This window comes from Saccopteryx leptura, chromosome 6 (genome assembly GCF_036850995.1).
Source record: "Saccopteryx leptura isolate mSacLep1 chromosome 6, mSacLep1_pri_phased_curated, whole genome shotgun sequence".
In the NCBI taxonomy this organism is placed as follows: domain Eukaryota; kingdom Metazoa; phylum Chordata; class Mammalia; order Chiroptera; family Emballonuridae; genus Saccopteryx; species Saccopteryx leptura.
The window spans coordinates 164352968-164375431 of NC_089508.1; the positions used below are offsets into that span (position 1 = coordinate 164352968).

Here is a 22464-nt window from a genome sequence, read left to right on the forward strand (position 1 = left end):
ACAAATGATATATTATAGAATTGTATACTTGAAACCTATATAATTTTATTTATTTATTTATTTTAAGATTTTATGTATTGATTTTACAGAGAAGGATGGGGTGGGGGAGGAAGAATGAGAAGTATCAACTCATAGTTGCTCCACTTTAGTTGTTCATTGGTTGCTTGTTGTATATGCTTTGACCAGGCAAGCCCAGGGTTTTGAACTGGTGACCTCGGCATTCCAGAGTGATGCTCCATGCACTGCGCCACCACAGGCCAGGTGAAACCTATATAATTTTATTAACTAATGTCACCCCAATAAATGCAATGAAAATTTTAAAAAAGTAAACTGAGAGTCTAGTGAAGGAGTTGGGTCTGTTAAAAAACTGTGTCTTTGTTTTGCTTTTTTTATTTCTTTCACTGACACTTGTCTGCGGCAATCCGGTTAATGGCAGGATTCCCCCCCCCCCCCCAAGGCTTAGTTGTTTTTTGTTGTTGTTGTTGTTGTTTTTTTACAGAGACAGAGAGTGAGTCAGAGAGAGGGATAGACAGGGACAGACAGACAGGAACGGAGAGAGATGAGAAGCATCAATCATTAGTTTTTCATTGCACGTTGCAACACCTTAGTTGTTCATTGATTGCTTTATCATATGTGCCTTGACCACAGGCCTTCAGCAGACTGAGTAACCCCTTGCTGGAGCCAGCGACCTTGAGTTAATGCTGGTGGGCTTTTGCTCAAACCAGATGAGCCCGCGCTCAAGCTGGTGACCTCAGGGTCTTGAACCTGGGTCTTCCGCACCCCAGTCCGAGGCTCTATCCACTGCGCCACCGCCTGGTTAGGCTAATGGCAGGATTAATAGGCAAAACCTATTATATGTTTAAGCTGTAAGGTTGGTGAATAATGGGGGATGGTCACATGGGGAACCCAGACCCACGAACTTTGGCTAGGACCGCTCACAACCAAGCGTGCCAAAAGAAGCTTCGCAGGAAACCTTTGGAAAAAAGCCACCGTCTGTCAGCCAGTGAGATTTCACCACGTCATATTAGCTCGATTTCCCTAGAGGAACCCTTTAAATATTTCCCACGCGGTGTTATCCTTGCGACTTCCCTGGCCTCCATCTCCTCCATCTTTCTTTCTTCGGGGCCAGGGAACCTTGCCAGGCGGGATGCGCTGTACTCAATAAAGCCTTTTGTTATTCCATACTTGGTGGCTCTGGCCCCTTCATTCCTTCTCAGTGGGGAAAAATACCTTACATAAGCTAGTGTAAAAATGGAAACTCTAGGCCATAAACAAGTGGGTGAAATGATTAGGACCCTATTCTTGCAAAGAAAAGAACTTAAAAAGCGTAATTAGACTTTGGAAAACATTAGACTTTACCACTACCTCAGCCAATATCACTGGATCCTTTTGAATACCTACCTACTCATGACCTTCACCACACTGCAGTTTTTCTTAATTAATTTTTTCATTTCTTATTTGACTCTATTTAGTAGTAGTTCAAATTAGCATAGATTGATAGGATTAAGGCCTCCACAATAAAATGACATTTGGCTTTAAAGAAACAAGGCTATGAGCAAATAAACTGTAGTCATTCTAAAAAAGATGGCCCATAGGACTGGTGCAAAATGTGTACATGAATGTTTATAGCAGCGTTATTCATAATGGCCAGAAATTTGAAATGACCAAACTTTCAATCAACTGAAGAATGGATACACACAGTGTGGTATATCCATACCATAGACTATTCAACAATAAAAAGAAATGAAGTATGGATACATGAATGAACTTTGAAAACATTATGCTTAAGTGAAAGAAGCCAGACACAAAAGGTCACGGTCACATGGTGTATGATTCTGTTTATATGAAATGTTCAGAACAGGCAAATCCACAGAGACACAGCATTGATTAGTGGTTGCCAGGGACCCAGGTTGAGGGGAAAATAGAGAGTGATGGCTCAATGGGTACTTTTGGGGAGGTGAAAATGTTTTAGAACTAGATAGAGGTAAAGGTTGCACAACATAATGAAACTACTAAATGCCACCGAATTCTACACATTTAAATTGTTAATTGCATGTTACATGAATCTTATCTCAATTTTAAAAAATAAAGAAGTACAGATGCATGTTAAATTATGGATGAACTGAAAAGATTATGCTAAGTGAAAGAAGCCAGAAACAAAAGGCCATGTACTATATGATTTCATTTATATGAAATGTCCAGAATAGGCAAATCTATACAGACAAAAAGTAGATTAGTGGTTGCCTTGGGCTGGATGGAGTTGGGAGGAAATGGGAAGTGACTGCTAATAAATTTGGGGTTTCTTTTAGGAGTGATGCAGATCTCCTAAAATTGTGGTGCAAGTTGTACATTGCAAATATATGAAAAAGTACTGAATTGTACATTTTAAATCAATGAATTATGTGGCATGGGAATTAAATGCTAAAAAGCTATTATTTAAAAAGATATGTATAAACGTAAGCTTTTCAAAAAATTGATTCACTTCAGGGATTATTAGGGCAGCTTGCTATCTGCAGCCTAAAGAATGCAATCTTTTTAGTTTACCTAATTTGTATGTTGAGATTTTTGTGAATTGAGTTTTCTAAAAAGGACTCCCTTCCCTGGCCGGTTAGCTCAGTCAGTTAAAAGCGTCATCCCAAAGAGATAAATAAGGTTGCAAGTTCCATCCTCAGTCAGGGCACACACAGGAATAACCAATGAATGCATGACTAAGTGGAACAACAAATGAATGCTTTCTTTCCCTCTCCTCTCTTTCTCACTTCCTCTTTCTGTCTTAAAAAAAAAAAAAAAAAAGATTAAGCCCTGGCCTGATAGCTCCATTGGAGCATCATCCTGGAGTGCAGAGGTTGCCTGTTAGATTCCCCTGTCAGGGCACATACAGAAATAGCTTGTCTCGATAGATAGATAGATAGATAGATAGATAGATAGATAGATAGATAGGACTCCCAGTAAATACATATGAATGGAGGAATGAAGAAGAATAAGCGATCTAGAAATAAGCGCAAGCATATATGAAGATTTTTGTACCTCATAAAGGAGACTTTGTAAAAGATTATTTAACGAATGGTATGAGATCTAGCTAGCCAATTAAAACAAGAAGAAACTGGACTCCTGCCATATTTCTTACCCCCAAATAAATTGTAACTTGATCAAATATATTCATGTATAAAAGATAACTATAAAAATATTAGTAGAAAATATAGGCGAGTGTTTTTTCAAGATCTTGGGGATGAGGGAGACCTCCTTAAATGAAAGCCAAGAAGTCATTTAAAAAAGAGAGAAAATAGGTACAGAGAAAATAAAGTAGGTAGATTTGACTACCTGTTTTAAAAATGAAAAAGCTTCATTATAGCTAATACTATTATTCTTCTTCCCTCCTCTTCTCTAGTTACCAGCTCTACCCAAATTTGATTGATCCTTCTGGATGCCACTAAAATTACCCTCCCCTGTGGCATCTTTCCCAACTCCTCTAGTGCAGATGGGCAATTCTTCCTTTTCTGAACTGTTGAACTTGGTTGGAAAGAAGAGATGGTTGGATTGTGTTTTACCTGCCAACTCTAGACAACTAACAGTGAATGCTCAGAGCATTGTGTTGAGAAGGGTTCTTAGGAGCAGCTGCTCTCAGTGGGAGTGCTGTGATCGATTATTGCTGTCTTTCCTGGGCACTGATAGGTAGGGTGAGTCATATGCATGTTTCCTATCTTTGGGCTTTGACTATTTCACATATTACCCCTCACTTGACACTGCTATTGTAAGTACTTAAAACCCAGGCGCATCCTGCATTTCTTGTTCTTCTTAATGACGTGTGCTTGTGTTATTGTTATTGCTATTGCTTTTATATTCCCTCAGAATCGCTCATGGAGCTAGGCAGTAGAGTGCCCAATAAGCATCGTAATAATATTGTAAAAAGAATACAATGGCATTGTGAAAACAGTGCTTTCCAGGAGCACAGTGGTTCCCAGGAATAGGAAATATCCCAAAAGTGCCCTCTAGTTCATGGTGAAGGTCAAGGACTGTGGCAGGGAGTGGATGCAGTAGAAAGAGGCTCATCTTTGCTTCTCGTTATTTAAACAAAACCTGTTTACCTTCAAGCTATACTCACAGAGTGTAGGCTTTATATGTGGGCAGAAAACAGAGGAGGAATTCTTTTAAACAGAGTAAGTCTGCCCATGGAATAAGAATTAAATATCTATTTAATAAATGAACTAATGCAGGAATAAAATAAAATAACTGGAAACACCTCTAACGTGATGAAGTGTTCCATGGAGCTCAAGCATCACATGCCCCTGGCAGGAAACCTGTCTTGTGTTGAGAACAACTCCACCTTAACACAGTGGCAGAGACTCGGTTGGAGGTCCTCCCATGCCTGACGAAGGCTCCCTGTCTTCTCAATTTGTTGGCTGATTGAAACTCACTCTGACTCATTCTAACGTCTGCACTCCATTTTAGCCGGCATGAGCCCAACTTCAGAACTGGTTTTTTTGCAGTGGTCCTAATCTTATCTCAGCACACAAGAAGTTGCCCATGGAAAGCCCAGGCCAGGAAAATTCTCTGGGTCTCTGTGGCTGGAAAATCTGTGTTACCGGAGATATCACAAGAAAAGTCATCTCTCTGCTCGCTGCTATCTTGGAGATGCAGGAACACGTGCAGAGGCTCGTGATAGTTCCTGATATTTGCAATTTACAAAGCCCTTTTACATACATTGTCCATATAGTTAATCTTCAGGAGGTAAGAGACTAGGTCAGAGACCTACATGTTCTTCAGTTGACTTTAGAAGAGCAATTTTTGCCAAAGTTCATAAGAAAGGTTTTTCTTTTCTGCCCTCATGAGATACTTCTCTTGCTTTCCCAAGAAAGAAGTCTAGTCTCCAGGTGGGAGGAAGACTTCTTTTTAGGCAGCTGCTGAGTTGGGAAGAAAGGGCTTCACTCCAGGAAGTGATGGCTGTGTTTGGAATGGAGAAGGGAGTGACATTTTTAGGCTGCAAATCTCTTCTGGGGGAGCTGGGGACAGATCTATTTTTACATGTGTTCTCTGCCACCCACGAAAAACTCAAAAGGTAACCAGGCACCTGGCAGGTTTCCTGTGGGGAAAGTTGTAAGGGCCAGAGAGCTTCTGCGTGTTCTGAGTCATGGAGGTTGCTGTCATCATCAGTGATTCAGAGAGAGCAGGATGCGCCCGCCCCCCTTTGAATCATAGTTTGGTTGTATGATGGCCGTGACTTGGGGATAGTACATCCTCAAATCAGAAACAACTGAACCACAGACTCAGAGACCAGAAGGCCAGGGGTGATGTGTGTATAACTCAAAGTGGTAAATTATACTGTTCAAGGATGAAATGAACCTTGTGTTAAATATCAGTTCTGCTTCTTCCTGGCTGTGTGATCATGGGCACATGACTTAACCCCTCTGAGTTCAGCTTCCTTATCTATAAGGTGAATAATCATCAAATGATTTCTAAAGCCCTTGTAGCCCTAATTTTCTATGAGATAAGGACACAGGCAAGATAATTAGCCTCCATGTGACTTGTCTCCTCATCCATAGAATAGAGATAGAAATAGATGCGACTTCATATGTTGATTGCAAGTGATAAAAAAGATGGTAAGTGTAAATCGCTTGGCACAGTCCCTGGCATAAAGTAAGTACTCAATACACGTGAGTTATTCAAGTCCTGTTCTTGGGGCCAGTCACATCAAAGTATCTTTGTTAAGGCAGTGGACAATAACAAATGTGCCTGAAAGCATTTTATAGTGAAAAACATCAGTGGGAATTTAAACTAGTGTTCTGGGTATTTGGCAGACTAGTATATTGACCAAGATTGCTTATGGAATGACATTGGCTTAACAGGAAATGGAAAAACAAGTCAAGAGAAGATATTTGGTGTTTCAGAGCCCAGATCAACTTCCATTCAGCCACTTAGGAGGGGGCCTATTATACTATTTAAAATGGAAATCTGTGTTTTTGTGACCTTCTTTATGACACTCAGCTCTGGAAAGGCTTTGTTCCCGGGCACCATCCCACCTGGTATCACTCCCCAATTATACACAGCCAGCAGACTCCAGGGGAGGAATGTGGCAGAGAAGCGGGCGCATCTTCCCATCTATGTGCGCTTCAGTTGCTGACATGCTGAGGGAAAGTGCCACACCGGATGATGTTAGAGAGGAGTTCTTGAATAATTTGGCCAGGATTTCTGCTTAAAGACAAAGGTATTATTTATTTCCTGGTCCTCTTGCAGCACTTGGAACTGGAGATTCTCTCTATAAGTTGCCCAAGGCTTGTTTGCTCTTAGTCACCCCGCCAGTTCCCCGAAGACCTGCAGGAACCAGCCTTCACACCCTCAAGCTGCTGCGGAGTTGAAGCCAACATCAGCTTTTTCCAGCAGGGTCCCCGGGCAGGTTGTCTCTCTTCTGTGTCATAATTAGCGCACATTGTTTCTCCCTTGGCACCCCACTGCTGCGCTGAGCTCCCAGCTTTAGTATTGCCCTTGTGTAATTGTGTTTCTTCTGAGACTCCCTAAACAGCGTCAGAAAACTATCCTGGGAAATGTGAGAAACCCTTTTCTTACCACACCGTTCAGCCTTGAGGATTCGAGAGGTAAGACCTTTCCCTACTCACCTTGTTTTTTCCAAGGCACTCAGTCATCTCAATTGGTACATTCATGATATCCAAAGATGAGGATCAGACACTTGATTTCCTGGTGGACACGTAGCTGTTCCTCATTCCTTTGCCACCCACAACACTCCTAAATATACTGCTCACAAAGATTGGGGATATTTTAAAATGAATATGAAGCTATAAAATATCCCCTAATTTTTGTGAGCAGTATATATTGTGAGTGATTCGTCAGGGGAGGAACCACTTGAAGATTTTATGGGGTCACCTCCTATAGTTGCACAGGCTGCATACTGACAACATGTGGGGTGGGGTGTCATTTGCAGGGACTGTAATGGGATGACTCTCCCTGGAGTACGCCAGCTTACAACTGCACAGTCAAATGCAGCAGTCAATACATGGACCAGCTGTAGCATCACTCCTGGCTGGGAGGTCCCCAAAACTTAAAGCATATATCCTGCTTAGGACATAAGGTTCAGTGTAGCATCTTTGTAATTAAATGTTAGTGAGGAAGGCCGGTTGGCTCAGCGGTAGAGCGTCGGCCTGGCATGCGGGGGACCCGGGTTCGATTCCTGGCCAGGGCACATAGGAGAAGCGCCCATTTGCTTCTCCACCCCCCCTCCTTCCTCTCTGTCTCTCTCTTCCCCTCCTGCAGCCAAGGCTCCATTGGAGCAGAGATGGCCCGGGCGCTGGGGATGGCTCCTTGGCCTCTGCCCCAGGTGCTAGAGTGGCTCTGGTCGCGGCAGAGCGACGCCCGGAGGGGCAGAGCATCGCCCCCTGGTGGGCGTGCCGGGTAGATCCCGATCGGGCGCATGCGGGAGTCTGTCTGTCTCTCCCCGTTTCCAGCTTCAGAAAAATACAAAAAAAAAAAAAATGTTAGTGAGGATCCTTGAAAGAAATGTCTTCATTGGTTTAGGTATCTTCTCCTGTTTTATTTAGCTCAGGGTTACTATCAACTGTATAACCAATCAGGTCCCCACTTTAATTATACATCGAATTTATGGGGCACTTGTAACATGTAGAACTTCATTTTGAGTTAACCTCATTCCCGATGTTATTTCAATCCTACAAGGATCTACTGTGTGCCAGGCTCTGTTCACTTGGAGACAAAAGAGGACAAGAAGGGAAAGTCTGTTTCAAGTGTTGCTCTTGTTTTGCTTTTTCTTTCTCATCTACTTCTAATCTGATTTCTTGCTATCCTGTAACCACGTATATGATATTTGGATCAAGACAATATATAAAATAAGTAAATACTATAAACATACATGTACCTAACAACAGAGCATTAAAATACATGAAGCAAAACTGACACAATTGAAGGGAGAAACAGACAATTCAACAATAATAATGGAAAGTTTTGACAATCTACTCAATCCACTTTTATTTATTTATTTATTATTATTATTTTTTTTTTGTATTTTTCTGAAGCTGGAAATGGGGAGGCAGTCAGACAGACTCCCGCATGCGCCCGACCGGGATCCACCCGGCACGCCCACCAGGGGGCGATGCTCTGCCCATCCGGGGCGCCACTCTGTTGCGACCAGAGCCACTCTAGCACCTGGGGCAGAGGCCAAGGAGCCATCCCCAGTGCCCGGGCCATCTTTTTGCTCCAATGGAGCCTCGGCCGAGGGAGGGGAAGAGAGAGACAGAGAGGAAGGAGAGGGGGAGGGGCGGAGAAGCAAATGGGCACTTCTCCTGTGTGCCCCGGCTGGGAATCGAACCCGGGACCTCTGCACGCCAGGCCGACGCTCTACCACCGAGTCAACCGGGAGAGGCAGGAGAAACAGACTCCTGCATGTACCCCAGTCGGAATCCACTCGGCAACACAGGCAACAGAACTGTTTTAGAGCCTGAGGTGAGGCCATGGAGTCATCCTCAGCAACAGGGGCCAACTTGCTTATTCAAGCCATGGCTGCAGGAGGAGAAGAGAGAGGGAGGGGAAGGCTGGAGAAGGAGATGCTTGTTCCTCCATTGTGCCCTGACCGAAACTCGAACCTGGGACTTCCACATGCTGGGCTGATGCTCTACTGCTGAGTCAACCAGCCAGGGCCAATCCACTTTCAATAATGGCTAGAACTAGGCACAAGATCGACAAGAAAATAGAAGGCTTGAATTATACTATAAGTCAATTAAACCTAACATATACCTATAGAACATTCTACCCAGCTATAGCAAAATATACATTCTTCTGTAATGGATATGAAGATTCAGACCACATGCTAGGTCAGGCGTGGCCAACAGTTTTTGCCCCTGGGTCAGATTAGAAAGAAAACATTTTTCATGGGCCGGATGAAATATTAAAATTAAAAACTGTTAAATACAAAAATGATTCGTTTAAGTAAACAAAATTTTATTATGTAATTTGTTTATGAATAAATGTAAGTAATTTAGTACAACAAATTAAAAAAACTGATGTGACGTATTGAGGCGCTTTGCATCACCTATTATTTTTTTAATATCTGGCTCTATTCTTGTAGTAGCTATTCTTTTTTTTGTTTGTATTTTTCTGAAGTTGGAAACAGGGAGGCAGTCAGACAGACTCCCACATGTGCCCGACCAGGATCCAACCGGCATGCCCACCAGGGGGCGATGCTCTGCCCATCTGGGGCGTTGCTCTGTCGCAACCAGAGCCATTCTAGCGCCTAAGGCAGAGGCCATGGAGCCATCCTCAGCGCCTGGGCCAACTTTGCTCCAATGGAGCCTTGGCTGCGGGAGGGGAAGAGAGAGACAGAGAGGAAGGAGAGGGGGAGGGGTGGAGAAGCAGATGGGCGCCTCTCTTGTGTGCCCTGGCCGGGAATTGAACCCGGGACTCCTGCACGCCAGGCTGACGCTCTACCACTGAGCCGACTGGCCAGGGCCGTAGTAGCTATTCTTAACACAGCCTCCAAATGTAAATCATTCAATCTTGATCTTGTTGTACTTTTATTTAGATTCATTAAAGAAAAAGTTTGTTCACAAATATAAGTTGAGCTGAAGATTACTGAAGATATCGTAGTTTATGTATAACGATTTAAGAGTACTACTTATTTCATTTCCACAGTGTGTTGTGTGGAGAATATTAAAAATTTAATCGCAGGCCGCATAAACTCGTTACACTGGCTGGATCCGGTCCGCGGGCCGTATGTTGGCCATGCCTGTGCTAGGGCATAAAACAAACCTCAATAAATTTAAAAGGATTAAAATAATATAAAGTATGTTTTTCCACCATAATAAAGTAAAATTAGAAATCAATAACTAAAAAATTTGGGAAATGCAAAGATATGTGGGAATTAAACCACATACTGCTAAATTACCAATCAGTCAAAGAAGAAATCATATGGGAAATTAGAAAATACTTTGAGATGAATGAAAATAAAGACATAGCATACCAAAACATGTGCTATGCAACTAAAATAAGTAAATAACCATCCCTAGCATTTCTTAATTTAATTTTGGAGAGTAAATGAGAAACTACTCAATATTTCTTTATAGTTTCAGCTTCTAGACAAAAGTCCACAGTGTTTGTCTATATTGTTGCTAAATTAGTATTTGTTGAATGAATGAATGAACGAATGAATGGTGTTCCAGTGGCAAGAAGTTAAACCAAGGAATCAGGAGTCCATGTTGAATTTCTACTCAGCTAATCCTTATCATCTCACTTACATTTTTGCACAAGCCCGTTTAAGATCTTTTATAAATTCTCATCTTCTTCTCTTTTTTTCCTTCCGTTTCCATTAAACCTTCTGCATTACTCTGTGGTTTAAATTTCTTAGCAGATAAACTTTTTTCTGTCCTGCTACTAAGCCAAGGGGTTGGCAGACTACTCTGCTGGGAGCTCCATCCAGCCCACTGCCTGTTTTTGTATGATCTGAGAGTTAAGAATGGTTTTTATTTTTCCAAATAGTTAAAAAAAATCAAAAAGAAAAATAATATTTCATGGCATGTGAAAATAATAGGAAATTCAAATTTCAGTTCCCGTAAATAAAGCTTTATTGGAACACAGCCAAGCCAATTTGTTTGGTATTGTCTTTAGCCATGTTTATGATACAATGGCAAAGTAGAGTAATTGTAACAGAAAGCTTGTGGTCTATTTACTATTTCTCCCTTTACATGAAAGTTTGCTGACCCTTGTTCTGAGTTTTTGTACAAGCCTATTCAAGACTTGGCATGTCTTCCCTTTTCTCCATCACAACAAAACCTTCATCTCATTCAAAACCCTTTCTCCTCAATTCTTACCTAATTATCCCTCCAGGTCACATAATTCTCTACACCATCTCTTAGCTGTAGTTAATATAGGTCAACACAGCTGTAATTAACTTGAAATTTTCATATTAAAAATGCCTTGAGTATATGTTTACTTTTTTCTCTATTTCACCAAGAAGACCCCCAAGGGTGAACCTGGTCCTTTCATGTCCTGTATTTCCCACCACACCCAGAGTGGTGCTTAAAATTTGTAGTCAAACATATCTGAGTTTGAAGCGTAGTTCGACTACTCATCTGAGCAAAGGATATACATTTCTTTAGTCTGTTCATATGCAGAATGGATTTGTCATGAGGATAAAGGATATGATGCATTACAGGGTATGCTCCAAGCATCAGTGGACAATTTCTTTATTAGTAATGTGAAAATACCACCTTTCTTCCCTTAATGAAACTTATAGTAATGTAGTGAGAATAAAAAAAAGTTGTGAGTAGAAATGGAACTCCATGGTTCAGTTGGAGCCCTGTAGAGATTAGGTGGAGATATTTAAGTCCTGAAATGAGATATTAGGCTAACGAGGCTTCGTTTAAAATTTAACAAACCCTTCTTGGTTTCTCATTGAGCTCAGTGCTGCATAGGACTCAGGTGGACATAAAAGATGGAAGACCTCAGCTATCCAGGAGGAAGCTTTTATCTAAACTGGGAGAATAAAGAAAAACAGACATGAGCTGTGCTCTTACTTGTCCATAATATTTCTCTTCTTTCTCAGGATGGATGATTCAGAGTCAGCAATTCACATAAAAAGGACTGCACATGGAAATTATTACTGTTATTCTGTGGGGAAATAAGTTTCTAAGTGCAGCAATCTGAAATTAATAACTTTCTCTGTGGAAACTCTCTTGACAACATCTCAAGATGAAGCCAAAGAGTGCAGTTTTTAGAGCCTTGGATCATCTTCTCTGTCTGCTTGGCTCGCAGCAGGCATGGATCCATGAGTCAGAGATTCGGAGTTTTCCCCTTCTCTGTACGATTTGCTTGCCAACTGGGGACCTTACACAGCAGAGACTCAATTTCTCAATCCTCCAATATATCCATCCATTGAATCAACATAAATCATCCCAATTTATTTTTTAAAGGCTGTGGGGGAAACTCAGAGGGGAAAAAAAAGACCTTGTCTTTACTTTTAACACAAAACAGTTGGATTCAAGACATCTGAAAAGGAGTAGGAAAGGGGGATTGGAAACTGGAGCTCAACTTTTTTTCTTTTGAGAGGAAATATTCCTGTAGAAATCCCAGCATTTATATTGTGATACATATTTATGTCCATATGCAGGGAGTGTATAGCTATTGAGGAAGAAAGTAGTCTAGGAAAGAAGAAGATGGGAAGGGTAGCACCTTTTCCCCAAAAGCCACAGTGCTGCAGCTGTGCATAAGGGTGGCTGCTATAGTTCCAACAGCCATATGCAGAGCACAGACATCTCCATTTTTATTCCTTCTTACATGTCAGTTTAGAAGATCTGAGCAAAGAAGTCTGGATTTCTACTTTCTATTAATGATATATTTTTAAAAATTTCAAATTAGATATTTTCCCCCCTCTTATATAACACAACAAGATAGAACATTATGTTTGGATGATTCACTATACCTTATTACATTCAAAGCATTTTGTTTTTCTAGATTAAAAACAACTGAGGGACAGAGTAAAGACCATACCACTTCAAGACTCTCCGATTGGCATGTTGCTGGAAATAAGGACAGACATGTAGGAGTTTAGATCCTACCAGAGAACTCAAAGTGAGGATGATAAATAGCTAGAATTTTTATTGATTATAATTGACTCCTACATATAGAAACCTCAGGGTGGTTTCAGAACACAGCTATGTTTTGAAATATGTAGTGAACTAAACTTGAAAATTACCAGCTAAACCGATAATTATACTAATGCCAACCTGAGACTACCAACGTGGAAGGACAATTGGGAAGAAATTACAAGCTTCAAAGATCAAGTTTTCTTCTGTGTTGGACATGTGGGTAGGAGCAATCCCAGATGGCTGGATGTGATAGAAACAAGACACTTCAAATGCCTACTAGACAAGCTCTTCTATGCTACATGCTATGGGAGATACCAAAATACTTAAAAGGCAAATATTCTTGCCTACAAAGTTTATAATTTAACTGCATGATAATGTTTTTTTAAAATTGATTGGTGAGAGAGGAAAACATTAATTTGTTGTTCCAGTTATTTATGCATTCATTGGATGATTTTTAAAAAATATTTTATTTATTGATTTTAGAGACTGAAGAGAGAGAAGGTGGAGGAGGAGAGGAGTGAGAACTACTAAGTCATAGTTGCTTCTCGAATGTGCCTTGAATGTGCAAGCCTGGGGTTTCAAACTGGTGACTTTGGCATTCCAGGTCAATGCTTTATCCACTGTGCCACCACAGGTCAGGCCATTAAATGATTCTTGTATGTGCCCTGACCAGGGATCAAACCTGCAACCTTGGCTTATCCACAAAACATTCTAACCAACTGTGTGCTACCTGGCCAGGGCTGCATGATAACTGTTTAAAAAGCTGGCTTAATGGGTTTACATTCTGGCTTTACCCCTTACTAGCTATGTGTTATTATGTCAAATATTTAATCTCTTTTGGCATAATTTCCTCATCTGTGAAACAGTGATAATTATTTCCTATATGGCAGGTGCCAGCCTCCTTTTAGCTCTTCCACAAGGCAAGTTCTCATCACCTTTGCAGGTGTTCCTGCTACCTTGAAAGCTAGCATGGCTGCTTCTTAGAGAGCTGTGGGTTAGAAAAGAGCCATCGTGTCTATACCCAGGGAGGAGACTGTTAAAACACTTAAAGGACTGTACAAATGAGGATACTATTATCATCACCCACCCTAAATAGGCTTTGAGATCAAAGTTTCCGAGGATTTAGGATCAGCAAAACCTTTTCTACAAAGGGTCCAATAGCAAGTAATTTCGGGTTTGTAGGTCATACTAAACAAATGGGAACGGCTGTGTTCTGATAAACATTAATTTATGGACACTGAAATTTGAATTTCATATATCATACTTCCCACCGACCCTGGGCTGGATTTTGCCTGTTCCCTGGAGTTGACTGACCCCTGATCTAGAAGGATGCAGCCAGATAGATACCAGGGATCAGGTCGCTGCTGTATAAGACTGTCAACCTCCCTGCGGGTCCAGGGCCTCTGTCTTATGGGGCTGTGGCCCCTGAGTGTGACAGCGGCTAGTGAGAACACGTAGGGGCAGCTCAGTGCTGGGTCCGAGGTGCTCATCACCAGCATCGCCATCTCGGTGGTGGCCTGTAAGCAATTCGTTTTCAGCGAACTCGAATCCGACGCTTCAGCCTGGGGAGCGCGAGAGAGGAGGCGGACCCCACCCGGACGGCGGCCCCGCAGGCGAGGGCGGCCGGGAGCCGGGAGCCCGGAGCGGGGAGCCGAGGCCGGGCCGGGCCAAGCTGCGCGAGTCGGGGGCGGGGCGGCGGCGCGGCGTCGTCGTCGTCCCCGCCTCCTCCCCAGGGGCCGTGTCGGAGCCTCAGCGGCGGCGGCGCTCACAGCCCGAGGAGAGCGGCTTGCCTAGAAGCGGCGGCGGCCATCGGTACCCACCCGAGGCGCGACCCCTCGGCCTCCCAGCGCTGCCCGGCCGCGGCGCTCGCACCCCTCCAGCTCGCCCGTTCCCCCGTCCGCCCTCATCCCTCCGGCCGGCTGCGCCATGGCGTTGGCGTTGGCGGCTCTGGCTGCGGTGGAGCCGGCCTGCGGCAGCCGGTACCAGCAGGTGAGCAACGCCGAGTGCTGCCCCCGGTCCGAGACCCCGGCCCTGCCCTCCCCACCGGCCGCTTCAGGCCTCTCCAGGCCGGCCTGTGGTCAACTTGACGCCGCGGCTTGGCAGGCCGCGCTGGGCCTGGGCGGGCCGGGCGGGCCCCGGGCCGGGATTCGAGGCGGCCCCGGGCCGGGCCCGTCTGTCCGCGACCTCGGGCGGGAGTCGGGCGGTGGGAAAACCTCTGCCCCTCCGCCTTGCCTGCATTTCCCACGGCGGGCGGGTCCCCGCGTCAGAACCCGCGGCGGTCCGGGGCCATCGACCTGGGGACATTAGATTTTCCTTTTTCCACCTTTGGTTTGATGTCACTGGGAAGGAAAAAAAAGCAAAAAAAAAAAAAAGCATGAAGTGGAAAAGGAAACTACGCGGAGAGAAAAGATTAAAATCGCTGCTGTTGCCGCCGACAGCTCCCTGCAGCGAGATGCGATTACTCAGGGCTTCAGAGCCGCGCCTGTGTCGGAACCCATCCCCCTCGCCCCCGTTTTAAGAGCAAAATAAAAAATGGGGCGAGAGGCAAGCCCGCATTTTGCAGTAAATTTGGAAGAGGCGGTGTTTAACTTTGATGATGTCGAGCTGCGTCGAAGGCTGCAGGGCGTGTGCCTGGGTGTGTGTTTTAATAGCTTGGAAATGAAGTTCAGCGGGGTTTAATAGCATAGCTGGGGAGGAAATGTACGGGGGATGATTGGATTATTATCTAGGGTATGATTTATAAATTGAGGCCCTAGGGGGAGAGAGCTGCTTGTTTCTCTTGCCGCTCTCTGTAGCCGATTTTCCCTCGGAAATTCAGAGACCTTCCGCCGGGGTTTTAGAGGTATTTAATCCAGCCCGTCGTGACTGTGGGAATTGAGCCAGGTAGTAACTGATGTTAAGACTGCAGATACCCGCTTGCAGTTTTGTCGTCTTTCAAATGCTTTCCGGTTTAATTTGCATAAAATGTCCATCACACTTCTGTGAAACGAAATGTTCTATCTATATTTTAGAAATAAGGGAAAGCAATACGATGAATACATTCGAATTAACCCTGGTGTGGCCAGTTACTGGTTTATTTTGCTGTCATCAGCCTTGTGTTGCAATTTCCTCTTTCCTCCAGCCGATCTCCTGAAAAGACTGGTTACGAATTTAGCTTCTTGGTTTCATAAACACGCCCAAATTGTGGCAAAACAGTATAGTTCTTAGAGCTCTCACAGCCTGGGGTCTGGCACATGCTTCTTTGTATGACCTTGGGCAAGGCTCTGGGTTCCTTTCAGCTTTAATAAAATATGAATGGCAGGTGTCACTTAACTGTCACCAAGGTGTTTGCAAATCACCTGTACCTCATAGTATGATTTAATTCATTCTTTTCATCTTGCCTTGGATAAGGCAAACAAGCAAAATGCTGGCTTTTTTTCGTACTGCCATCTTCTTGAGCTATTAGGTAGTGCTCATATACCGCTAGAATACAAAAAAAATGGTGGAGTATCAAAATTATGCATTCTTTGTTGTAGTATTTAATAGTTTTAAATACACAGAATTGGGTATGACAGGGAGAGCCCATCATTATTTTGAAGAAATAAACTTTAAAAGAGAGTGCAGAAGAGAAATAATCTTCCTAGATAAATTGGAAAATATGAAAGCCAAAAAACCCGTAAAAATCCCCACAACAAAAACCTGTCACCTGTAGATAACAATAGATTAGCGTTTTGATGTGTATCTCTGGATTTACAGCTATGTAAATATACATATATACAGGTATAGATCAGTGTATATGTGTGCAGATAAGGAAAGCTAATACTGATTTACTGTGTGCCAATCATGGTACTAAGTGCTTTACACCCATTATTTCACTTAATCCCCACAAAACCCCTATGAAGCAGGGTTTAATAATGTATACATGACAGTGAAGACTCCAAGAGGCTCAGTAACTTGCTCAAGGTCACAGCTTCTAAGTAGTGATTACAAGGATAAATACACACTCACCTACTTAAAACACAGGCTCATGGTCCAGATAGAGGCATGTGCATTAACAGATATATATGCCCCATACAAACAGGCACATCTTTGTACACACTGGTGCAATTCCATAAACCCCTGATTATACTTTATTTAAAAATTATTTTATTTTATTTTTTTATTTTTTGTATTTTTCTGAAGCTGGAAACAGGGAGAGACAGTCAGACAGACTCCCGCATGCGCCCGACCGGGATCCACCCGGCACGCCCACCAGGGGCGGGGCTGCGCTCTGCCCACCAGGGGGCGATGCTCTGCCCCTCCGGGGCATCGCTCTGCCGCGACCAGAGCCACTCCAGCGCCTGGGGCAGAGGCCAAGGAGCCATCCCCAGCGCCCGGGCCATCTTTGCTCCAATGGAGCCTTAGCTGCAGGAGGGGAAGAGAGAGACAGAGAGGAAGGAGGGGTGGGGGTGGAGAAGCAAATGGGCGCTTCTCCTATGTGCCCTGGCCGGGAATCGAACCCGGGTCCCCCGCACGCCAGGCCGACGCTCTACCGCTGAGCCAACCGGCCAGGGCCTTATTTTATTTTTTTAGAGAGGAAGGGAGGGAGAGAGAGAGAGAGAGAAACATCAATTTGTTGTTCCACTTATTTATGCATTCATTGATTGATTCTTGTATGTGCCCTGACACGGGATCGAACCCAGAACCTTGGCTTATCAGATGATACTCAAACCCCTTGAACTCGGTGAGGGCACCCCTGATTATACTTTATACATACTTTGTATATATGTGCACATGGGTATGTTTATATGTGTACCTGCATGTGCCTGTATGTATCATGTTCACAGGCATGTGCATTCACAAATTTGCATGTATATTCATGCACATGTATGTACAGAGGCACATGATATAGCTGTATAATAAAATGGATTTACATTTTTATTTCTGTATAGCATGTAATTGTATGGCTGTACTGTAATTTAACCAATTGCCCACTGTTGGTTACTAAGGATGTTTAAAATTTTTCATTCACTGAAGTTTCTTTTACGTACATCTTCATCTACTTCCTTAGTGTAAATTTCTAGATGTGGAAATGCTTGGTCAGAGAATATACATATTTAAAAGGCTTTTGAATTATAGAATGTTGGTGAATTATCCAGGCAACTTGATAGGAACATGGTACTCTTTGGTTGTTACAAAAGGCCATTCTGACTTTTATTGGATCTGTTTAATCAAATTGAGCTTGTCCTTTATTGAAGTAAATGCAAAAAGAACTGTATGATTCATTCATAACTGCAAACACAGTTTTGCCCTTAAAGGTCTTTTTATTGGTTGTATGTGCACAACTTGAATTTAGCCTCGTGACAGACTACACAGAAGGGCGGGGTTCATAGCTTCTTTGCAGCTTTATTTACCCGCCTTTTTGTGTTTTGAAACTAAGATTGTGTGTCCATACATTCTGAAGCAATGTTGGAGAAAGGTCTACTTAGGCCCGTTGTTAAGTGGCCTGTTAAGATACCTGTTAAGTGTTGCATTTATTCCTGTTTATCTATTCCATGCTCTCTGTCTTACTGGAGTAGATTTTTGCCTGTATCATTAATTTTGCCAAATACTTTCTGAACTGGTTTGAGATATTTGGATTTGAATCCTGTATAAGTGGGCAATTATGACATTGCCATATAGGTTTAAAAATAGACTGCAGAATGTTTAGTTTTAGACTTGACTCATTGCCTGCAAAAGAAGGTGCCCGCTTGTGGGCATCACTAATATATTTGTATTGTAGTTTGATGACTGTGGAGCAGCTTTGGAAATGTCTTTTTGGATAAGGTCTCTCAGGATTGTGGAGGAAGGGAAAGAATTTCATCTCTGGTAGGTTAAAACCATAATTTATGTTCAGATAAAGATAGGATCCTGGAGGAAAGACCAAAGAATGCCTATGTGGTTTAATTTTTTTAGTTTCAAAAATTATTATATATCATGAAATGCCTCTTAGAATTTTATATCAAGTTTTAAAGGTTATTTTGGTGTATTTGTGACCTATATGGCCAATGAGCAAAGAAAACTTTTATAAAAATGTTGAGAAGCTATATAGAATTATTTAAAAATTTTTAAGTTGTAGCAAATGTATGTATATAAAATTTCTATTTTAACCATTTTTAAGTGTATATTCGGTTTAGTGGCATTAAAAATATTCACATTGGTGGCATTGGTGGGCAGCTATCACTGCCGTCCATTTCCAGAACTTTATCATCTTCCCCAACTGAAACTTCATACCCATTAAATACTAACTTCCCATTTCCTTCTCCAGCTCCTTACAACCATCATTCTACTTTCTGTTTATGATTTGATTACTCAGAGTATCAAATCATAGGACTTATATGAGTCTTTTTGTGACTGGCTTATTTCATTTAGCATAATGTCCTCAAGGTTGATCCATATTGTAGCATATCAGAATTTCCTTTCGTGTCTTTTTAAAATTTATTAATTTTAGAGAGAAAGGAAGGGGGAGAGAGACAGATAGAGGTAGGAACATCAATCTGTTCCTGTATGTGTACCGACCAGGAATTGAACCAGCAAGCTGTGTTCTTTGAGACCAAGCTTTAACCAACTGAGCTATCTGGCCAGGGCTCCTTCTGTTTTAAGGCTGAATAATGTTACATTGTATGTATATGTCATATTTTATTCTTCTGGGGATGGACATGTGGGGTGCTTTTACCTTTTGATCATTGTAAATAATGGCTCTGCTTTAAATTCTTTTGGATATATGCTCAGAAGTGGAATTGGTTGTTTATATGTTAATGCTGTTTAAAAATTTTTTTTCTTTTTTTAAGTGAAAGCAGGGGAGATAGACAAACTCCCACGTGGGCCCTAACCGGGATCCACCCAGCAACTCTGTCTGGGGCTGAGGCTCAGGCTCAAATCACCCAGCTCAGTGTCTGAGGCCAAAGCTCAGACCAGCCAAGCTATCCTCAGCGCCTGAGGTTGACAGTCAGACCAACAGAGCCACTGGCTGGGAGAGGGCAAGAGAGAGGGGATGAGGGAAGAGAAGCAGAAGGTTGCTTCTCATGTGTGTCCTGACCAGGGATTGAACCAGGGATGTCCTCATGCCAGGCTGATGGTCTGTCAACTGAGTCAGCTGGCCAGGGCCAATTTTTAATTTTTGAGGAACAACCATACTGTTTTCTATAGTAATGCACTATTTTTTTTATTCCCACCAACAGTGCCAAAGGGCTTCATGTTTTTCCGCATACTCATCATTACTGGTTACTTTCTGTTTTCCTTTCTGATAAAGTCTTCCTAATGGGTGTGAATTGTTACCTTATTATGGTTTTGATTTGTATTTCCCCAGTGATTAGTGATATTGAGTGTCTTTTTAATGTGCTTGTTGGCCATTTGTGTATCTTCTTTGGAGAAATGTGTATTTAACTCTTCTGCCCATTTTTGAATTGGGTGGTTTGCTTTTTTGTTATTGAGTTGTAGTGATTTCCCAACATTTATTTGCATTTTCAACTTTATGAAAATTTCAAATATATACAAAAGTATAGTATAATAAACCTTATGCATCCATCACTTATGTTCAGCAGTTATCAACAAATGACTAATCTTGTTTCATTTATACTTTCCACCATTTTGAAGCAAATCCTAGAAATGATAACATTTGAGCTATAAATATTTCTGTGTGTAACTATAAAAGTAATGGTATGATGTTTTAAGGAGATATTGTCACCTGAGAAATATACCACGAGAAGACGGTTAAAGTCTGTTACGAATAGAGAAACAGGATTTGTGGGCAGCAGGAGCTGCGAATCTAACGATCCTTTTGTATTTCTCTCACTCTTGATAAGCTGTGTATGCTTTGTGTTGATTTTGTAGCAACGATGGATTGCTTGATCTGTTCTTATTTTCTTATCTGGTTCTATTAGTTGACTGCTTGTTAGGAGAGATTTAATTGGTTTAATCATTCTATCTCTCCACTGGAAACAGCAAACCCCCTGGTTTGGGTAGAAATCAAGGCCCAGTTGAGGTGCTCTAGGAAATCCTGGCATCTGATGCCACCCACTAGTTTGCCTGTAATAACTTTATCGTAGACACCAATTATATTACATTACTTTACATTAAATTATATTATAAAATAAATCCTACCACGATAGTGATTTTTTATTAATTTTAATAATTATTTATTAATAAAACAGGATGGCTTGAAGAGATTCAAGTGACACCCTCTGATTTATTTGTTCTTAGGGCTTTAAAATAATTACTTTGGTTTTTTGTTTTTTTTTTTTGTATTTTTCTGAAGTTGGAAACGGGGAGGCAGTCAGACAGACTTCCGCATGCGCCGGACTGGGATCCACCCGGCATGTCCACCAGGGGGCGATGCTCTGGGGTGTTGCTGTGCCGCAACCAGAGCCATTCTAGCGCCTGAGGCAGAGGCCACAGAGCCATCCTCAGTGCCCGGGCCAACTTTGCTCCAGTGGAGCCCTGACTGCAGGAGGGGTAGAGAGAGACAGAGAGGAAGGAGAGGGGGAGGGGTGGAGAAGCAGATGGGCACTTCTCCTGTGTGCCCTGGCCGGGAATCGAACCCAGGACTCCTGCATGCCAGGCCGATGCTCTACCACTGAGCCAACTGGCCAGGGCCTACTTTGGTTTCTTAATGACTTATTCTTATGTTATCTTGGAACAAGTACAGTGTTTAGTGGAGCTGTATTTTTGTAGTAATAGTGGATGATGTTCATTTAGATAAAGCAGCTTTTAACACTTTAATTAGAGATTAATGCTGTAAATCCGCTTGATAGTCTTATCTTTATTCTCAAGTCATTTTTACCAATATGCTAGGCAATTGGTAAATATATATCAAATTTACATTCTACAGTTGTAATTTCTTTTTATATATTCCAGCTATATAATTGCTTCCAGTGCCTGTCTAGATAGAAGTACAGTATGATTATTGCTTTAACCAAGTGAGTGTTACCAAACATCACTTAGCACGTCCTGCTGTTATAATTAGGCTGACTTGTTTTTTCTGAATAACACAATTTATATTAAAAGTTTCTAAAACTAGCTCTAAATACAGATCAAATTTAAGAATGTTTCTAGGCCCTGGCTGGTTACCTCAGTCAGTGAAAGTCCTCTAAAGGACAAGGTTGCAGGTTCGATCCCTGATCAGGGCACAAATGGGAAGCAACTAATGAATGCACGACGGAATGGAACAACAAATGAGTGTTTCCCATCCCCCTCCTCCTCTCCTTTCCTCTCTCTATCTCTCTAAAAAAAATAGTAAAAAATTAAGTCCTGACTGGATAGCTTGGTTGGTTTGGAGCGTCATCCAGAAGTGCACAGGTTGCTGGTTCGATCCCAGAACAGGGCACATACAGGAACAGCTTGATGTTCCTGCCTCTCCCTGCCTCTCCCTCTCTTTCTAAAAAATATATATATATATATTTCTAATGGAATATTTCCTTACTGATTAAAGAAGTTCCTTTCACCAGTATATTTATGTCTACCACCCCCCAAGCAATTTAGTACAATCTTTGATAGTTTTCCTTCTAAGTTCATGTATTTCAGTAATACTAGTTTTTAGTTGATTAGAGGTTTGAATTGATACGGAGATCTTTCTGGTGATAGGATAGTTTATTAATAGAAAAACAGGGTTTAGGGCAGGGGTCTCAAACTCAACTCAGCATGTGGGCCGCAGAGCAAGATCACAGCCGTTGGGCGGGCCGCACTAGGTCTACAAAAGGCAACTGTTACGCAACACTTTACTCACTGCAGTTGAAAACAAAAAAAAATCAGTACAACAAGCACAATCGTACATGCAGTTTACTCAGTGTCACAAAACGACCAGAAACTGTAGTTCGCATCACAACTGCTGTTAACTAAGCTAATATCTAGCTAGGATGCTAGAGAAATG

The 22464-nt window shown here is 42.2% G+C and overlaps 1 protein-coding gene across 4 annotated transcripts in view; it reads left to right on the top strand.

The window, feature by feature from the left end:
- The window catches only part of NDFIP1 (Nedd4 family interacting protein 1), a 125497-nt gene that overhangs the window by 55214 nt on the left and 47819 nt on the right, over positions 1-22464 (top strand). Inside the window, exon 1 of one of the 4 annotated variants that reach the window (XM_066342600.1) lies at positions 14307-14588. The exons of the other annotated variants lie outside the window; for them this stretch is intronic. Within the exon in view, the coding sequence (XP_066198697.1) occupies positions 14526-14588 (63 nt within the window). The 5' untranslated portion in view covers positions 14307-14525. Of the gene's footprint in view, positions 1-14306; positions 14589-22464 lie in introns of those variants that run through there. 4 annotated transcript variants of the gene reach the window in all.